Genomic DNA, 6,768 nt, shown 5'->3' on the forward strand with positions numbered 1-6,768 from the left:
TTCTGATAGTTATCTATATAAAAACTTCATATACCAATTCGACAAATTGATATAAACTTGAGATAAAATAAGTTATATATTCTTTGGAAAGTATTCAATATACCCAGAAGATTTGTTTCTCTTTGGAAAATTATAAAATAATTTAACAGTATCATAAGAGTTATCTACCTTGAATCGATTATTGCTCGAGCAAATTTGATAACCATGTAATCAAAATTGAAATCTTACTGCATTCCGTATACTGACGATGTATAATGTCAGGCGTTTGTTATTTTATTAATTATATAACCCGTGTAAAGCGACCCTCTGTAGAGCAATTACCTCTTTACAACAACAGTAATATATATTCTTCCCACTAGATCACATCTATGAAGCGACCAAATTTTTGTCTTTAAAGGGCCCGTCTACACCTATCCAAGTCTTGAATGCAAGTATCATATTCTTTTGTATTGGATAGTGTAGACACCCTACTTGAATGTTTTTTAAAGAGAAATTATGTAACATCCATGAAGATAATTTCTTGCAAGAAAATTAGAACAGGTTCTATTTTTCTACAAGTTTTTGGCTGTCAAGACACTGATAACACCAGTTTGACACAAAACATGTGCCCGCAGGTTTGATAGTGCTGTTATTTTTTTTTTTTCTGACTTTTTGTTGTAAATTCAGTGTACATGCCCCTTGAATTTCAGTAAATGTTTACAATGTCTTGGTCAAAGGAACAAATCAACACGCTGATACAAAGAAGAGCAAAAAAAAAATAAATAAAAAAAAAATAAATACATTGTAAAATAAATAACAAGAGCTCTTTTTCAAGTAGAGTCAAAATGGATTTAAAATGATCTTGTTCAGTTAGTGAATAACTTTCATCAAATGAAGAATTTGCATCAAAAAAAAATTTGTCACATTTTTTTCAATTTTCAAAGGAATGTACGCATTTCATTTACTCCATTCTTTTAGTTAATTGCATCATTGTCCCGCTTTTTTTCACATGTTTTACAGAAACATGATAGTCTTACAAAGACATAGGTATAAACCCTGGGATATCTTAATGAGACATTTCAGTAAAAATTGTACCTGAAAAAATCTTGAAAGGGCCATTTATTTAGCTTATCTAAATGTGACATGTAAGAAACTTGAATAGGTGTAGACACGGCCTTAACTTAACACAGTCTGTACTGATAGTTTCAGTCACAAGGCAAGTTTGAAAATTATAGTACATATATATGTATTATCAGTTAAAAGTTAGATATAATAAATTTCATATCATGTTTACAAGAGAAGCTTGAATTGCTTTTATTTCGACAATGTACAAGTAAAAGTTAATTCTGCACAAATTTTGTGTGTAATTATTTATTAATTAATAATCACTCTGCAATTTAATACAGTCCAGAAAAAGTTATAAAATGTAGTTACAAAGGAATTATGAAAAGTAAATTTTACAACAAATCTTAATCCACCTATAAAATAGCAGGTTAACTAGAGTCAAGTAAAGGATTTTTTACAATAAACGTACATAATAAGGTCACATTATTAACCAAAAAGATTAACAAGCTTGTCAAAGAATTATGAAACACATATTTCAATGTTGACCTATTAAAATGACCGGCCATCTGCTACATGTTAAAACACGTCTTAGGCAGAATATACACAAGATATGACAAGCGAAAACTTTTATTGTAAATTAAACACTCTTAAATATGCATTACGTACACGGATACAATGTGACCACTTGGGTAAATAATAGTTATTGTACTACAGGGAATGAAGGTAAACAAATTGGATTTCCACCTATATAATTGTTACTATCTCTCTGACTGAGTATACATTAAATAGACGTGAAATAAAAGATCGCTGAATAAGTATGACTGTGGTAAGTTTTCTTAGTTTATTTTGAACTTTTATTCAGTATTTATAAAGTTATTTTAGTTAATAACATTGTTCTAATTAATTAACATATCATCAATATCAAGAACAGGCACTGCGACACAAAATGTTCTCTATATGTAGCTTTTTGTATCATTCAGTTTGACTAAGCCTCGACAATTTTGCACGATTACCTTTTCTTCATATTTTAAATCAATATCGATCTTTAAATATTGAAGAATTGTAATTGTGCAAGAAATGTAATGCTTAAACATTGTTTTGTAAACATACACATGTATAATATAGCAACACACATGTATAATGTTAATCAAATGGCATCCAAGCTATAATTACAGAAAATGTGTCTGATAATAAATTATATCACTGAAACACAGTACGTAATCATCTACCACATAAACATGCTATATAATAATGGTAGACCGTCAGTTATAGTACCTGTACATCTTTACATATATACGTTACATATGTCTATGGTAACCAAGGCAACGAGAGGTTAGCATAGTAAACACCTATACATTTATATATTAATACCTCGAAACAAATACTAATATACAGGGAAAGTAGTATGGAAGTTAATCAAGATTGAGAACTTACAAGTTACAAGGTAAGCTGAAATATTATATTTTCGATGCATTCATTCATTTAACTAGGACTAAAATAAACATTTAATAATTTAATATAAGTAATTTCACTCCAAGATGAAAAAAAATCTAAAACAGAGCTGTAGATAAACAATGTAGCACAAAAGGTGAAACAAAACTTAACATGCTATATAGATATAGAGGGTATTGTTCAATAACGAGTTGAATATGAAATTATATTACTCAAGCGAGCATAATACAATTTTATAAAACGAGTTCAATAAATTTAGTAATGAAGCTACACGAATACAATATTCTATTTATCACATATCCAAATTAAGAAAATGAAACACTTTTTTCATGGACGCGCCTATAGTGTAACGCTTACATTTAGCGCAACTTTACACTATGTTTAACGCAAATGACGTCACTTAAAAATATATGCTCGGCCGTGCAATACCATTTTTACGACGTCGCAAAAGCAGCACAGGTATGTGATAATATGAATCATTAAACGACAGAAACACTTAACTTATAACCTGTGTAAACACTCGAAAAGTGTATACTAATTTGTCAAAAATCATATATCAAAATTAAATAAATTTATACCGGCAAACGTTTATATTTTCAGGGAATAAGAAGACAAGAGGAAACAATGGATGACTACCGCGATTATCTGCTAGAGAACTTAAAGAAGATGTTTGAGGGTCAAGTCCTTACTGACGTCACACTTCAGGTCGGTGAGGTCAGAATTGACTGCCATAGAAACGTTCTAGCAGCTGCAAGCCCATACTTTAGGTATTATACAATACTTCTCGAAGTGTAGTTTTGATTTTCACAGAAATCTATTGAATAAATCCGCTTAAATATTTAGGGAAAGAAAGTTGCTAAGTATTTTTCTTTCTTATAAGTAAAACAGCTTTTATCTTATTCAAAACCTATTGTTCCTGTACTACAAGATACGTTCATTTTGACATCACATATTATAAAAAAGAACAAAGGGCAATAACTCAAAAATTGTATAGGGAAGAGTTATCATTCTTGTGCACAGCATTCCTCCTCAATATTGTTGCTGTAAATACATGTTGTTACTTGTTTGTTTTCAGAGCGATGTTTATAAATCCAGTAATAGAGAGAGAAGCAGACATCATAGAGATACACAACATACCATCACACATCCTTAACCCTGTGGTTACATATATATACAGTGGTAATATAACATTAAACAATGAAAACGTTCAAGATTTTTTAATGACAGCCACCATGTTAGAGCTGACATATTTAATTGAATGTTGTGCGAATTACATGATGCGGGAGGTCTGCAAAGAAAACTGTGTTGAAATGTTTACATTTGCATCTCATTTTGCCTGCTCGAAATTAAAACAACATACTAAGAAATTTATCCTTGATAAATTTTCGGATATTTTCCCAGATGAAAATCTTTTTGAGTTGGAAATTGACGATTTTGAGGAACTTATTGCAAGTGACGACATCTCAGTGGAACATGAAGAAATAATTTTCGATGCAATAAAGAAATGGAGAGATCGGAAAGACTCTCGCTTTTGCCTTTTCCCACGTTTGTTTAAACATGTAAGATTACCGCTAGTAAGTGACGAGTATTTCAAAACAAACATTGAACAAGAAAATTTTATTGTGAATGACCCAGTGTGTGCGGACATTTTATCGAAGTTCAGAAAATTCAACCTAACTGATTCAAGTGTGTCATCTCAAACCAAACAAGATTACTTTGGGATCAACGCAAAACCTCGCCATGGAATGTTTAATAGAAATATGATAATTTTCTCCGGTGGTACTGTCGATAAAAATGGACGTTCATTAACTGCATTTGATCCCATTACTCTTAAGAATTATATTGGTATCAAACCCCATCCAACTTTTGACTTTAAGTACAAGATTGACTTTTACCAACTGGTTACAACAGCCGATAATAGCCTGTATTTTATTGGTGGAATATTTTATGACGATCACCATTTTGAAGATGCAGGACAAGCACTCAGTGAGGTATATAAATATGATTCTAAAGTCGTATGTTGGGAACGTAAAACTGACATGAGTAAACCTCGGTGTTGTCTCTCGGCAGCCGTGCTAGATAATACGGTGTTTGTAATTGGTGGAAAGTCTAAGTATCCAAGAGGTCCACCATTAGATTCAGTAGAATTCTATGACGTCGAGAATGATATCTGGAATAGTCTTTCATCGGTACCTATAGGCATTTACAACCATGCTTCTGCTGTCGTTGATGGTGCTATTTTAGTTTTTGGTGGCAGAGACGAGGATGAAGATTATTTAGATACAGTTTTAAGGTATGATATTCAAAAGGACTTTTGGACGCTTGTGTCAACGCAAATGAATAAGCCGCGCGCACAATTATGTGCTTTTCCTTATAAATCACGCATTTACCTTGTTGGCGGCATTACTATGCATGAAAATATTCTTACTACAGCAATTTATGATCCAAGTATGAACAAATGGACATATGGGGAAAACTTCCCTGAAGAAAGGAAAATAACTTCAGCAGGGTCACACGACGGAATTATTTACGTGTGCGGGGGTGTACGCCATCTTGGATTGAGTGGACGTCGCAGTCGTCTGGTAGAATCACGTGATTTGTACAAATATGATATAGAGAAGAATAAATGGTCGAAAGTTGTGAAACTTGTACAATACTCAAATACACAATCTATCGCATGTTGTGTGTTAAACACGAAATATCTCGACGAAAGCGAATATGTAAGTTCACCATAGAACTACATGTAGCTTGTTATAAGAACAATTATTGGCCATAAAATTTACTAAAATTGTAATGAAATGAAATTAATAAAAATAGAATAAATCATCAAATGCAAAAACAAGTGTAGTGCAAAAATTTAACTTTAAATGAAGTTTTTGCCGTGATATTTTACTGATATCTATTTGACAGCTGTGTGAACTCATAGTTTCCGCCATGTTAGAATTAGTTTAAACATAATTTTATTGAAAAATGTAAGCCTACAAAGTAAACAACGATATAGTTGTAATAGCCTTTGTCTAAAAACAAAAACTTATAAAAGGCATCATCTATGTTAGAATTTACAAATGTGATCGAATTTGTGATTTATTTAAAACATAACTGTGTAAAAAAAATCTGCATAATAATGACAACTTACAGGGTCATAAATTGATACATCTACTCATAATTCTCCCGACAATTACCTGTAAATATTGCAAATAAATTCATTCTTAGTCTGTGAGTGATTTGTCAATATAGTGTTATTTAATTGGTGTCAATAAATTCATTCTTAGTCTGTGAGTGATTTGTCAATATAGTGTTATTTAATTGGTGTCATTTCAGCAGCATGTGAAGTTCAGATCAATACTTGTTGTCAATTAATATTTGAATTTCCATCATATTTTAAGATCGGTATCTGAAAGGTATCAATATTATCTTCACCTTTTCTTCTTTTTCTTTAAAAAAACAATCTAGTTTAAAGGTAAAAAAACATAAAAAATTGTATTTTTTACAAAGATCAGTTTAGAAACTTTAAAAAACAGAAAGATATGCAAAAATAGTTAATAAATATATTCAGAAATAAATTGAAAATCGTATTTGTTAGAAAGATATGTAAAAATAGTTAAGGAATATATTCAGAAATAAATTGAAAATCGTATTTGTTCTATTATAATCCCGATGTTAGTGAAAAAGCACTGCAACGCTTTTCAATTTGAGTTCTTTTGTTGCAGTTAGAATAATAATTATGGAAAAAGTGAAGTGAGTTAATGACCTGATATATTACACACAAGTTATTATAAGTCTAGATCTACATCAAATTGAACATTGATCTCGAGAAATTATTCCAAGTCTTGTCATGTCAAAAACCCTCAGAGTAGTCCCTTTAAAATCGGAATTATTCTCGGAGTTTAAATATACAGAATGTAATAAGTGTTATAATATGGTAATCATCAGAAGTATAACATAAATTAGTAAGTTATAACCAGTGCCTGAAGCTCACTTTTCAAGTCACTTGGTTTTTACACGTCATATTGTCTGACACATATTAAATGTTTACAATATATTTTCAGCACAAGTACTGAATTACATTTCCGATCAATGTGGTCAATGCCATTTTATAACACTCAGAAAAAATTGGATATTTAAATTGATATCATGTTTGTCATACTCTATCGGCAAAGTAATGGCAAGGTGAGTTTTATAATTACATAAAGTAACGTACGTTACAGAAACGTGTGTTACTTTTAGACTTAGAAGTAGGTAGAAAATAAAGTAAAAGTGTATATACAACAT

General features: G+C 30.9%; 1 protein-coding gene across 2 annotated transcripts; it reads left to right on the plus strand.

Annotated features, from left to right (window-relative positions):
- Positions 1–1,653: 1,653 nt before the first annotated feature.
- On the plus strand, positions 1,654–6,095 carry LOC132757159 (kelch-like protein 41). Of its 2 annotated transcripts, none has more exons than XM_060748353.1 (3): positions 1,654–1,870; positions 3,097–3,263; positions 3,572–6,095. In XM_060748353.1, the coding sequence occupies exons 1-3, from the start codon at positions 1,862–1,864 to the stop codon at positions 5,229–5,231; spliced, it is 1,836 nt and encodes a 611-aa protein (XP_060604336.1). In that variant the 5' UTR covers positions 1,654–1,861; the 3' UTR covers positions 5,232–6,095. The 2 variants fall into 2 exon arrangements, with proteins under 2 accessions (XP_060604336.1, XP_060604337.1); XM_060748354.1 differs by lacking the exon at positions 1,654–1,870 and adding an exon at positions 2,089–2,488.
- The last annotated feature ends 673 nt before the right edge of the window (positions 6,096–6,768 follow it).

The sequence above is a fragment of the Ruditapes philippinarum genome, unplaced genomic scaffold, assembly GCF_026571515.1.
Source record: "Ruditapes philippinarum isolate M1 unplaced genomic scaffold, ASM2657151v2 ctg2291_1_1_1_1, whole genome shotgun sequence".
Lineage (NCBI taxonomy): Eukaryota > Metazoa > Mollusca > Bivalvia > Venerida > Veneridae > Ruditapes > Ruditapes philippinarum.

Excerpts from the sequence above, each read along its gene's own strand:
- LOC132757159 (XM_060748353.1), top strand. Across the intron at positions 3,264-3,571 it reads GCTGCAAGCCCATACTTTAG|AGCGATGTTTATAAATCCAG; the intron begins GTATTATACAAT and ends GTTTGTTTTCAG.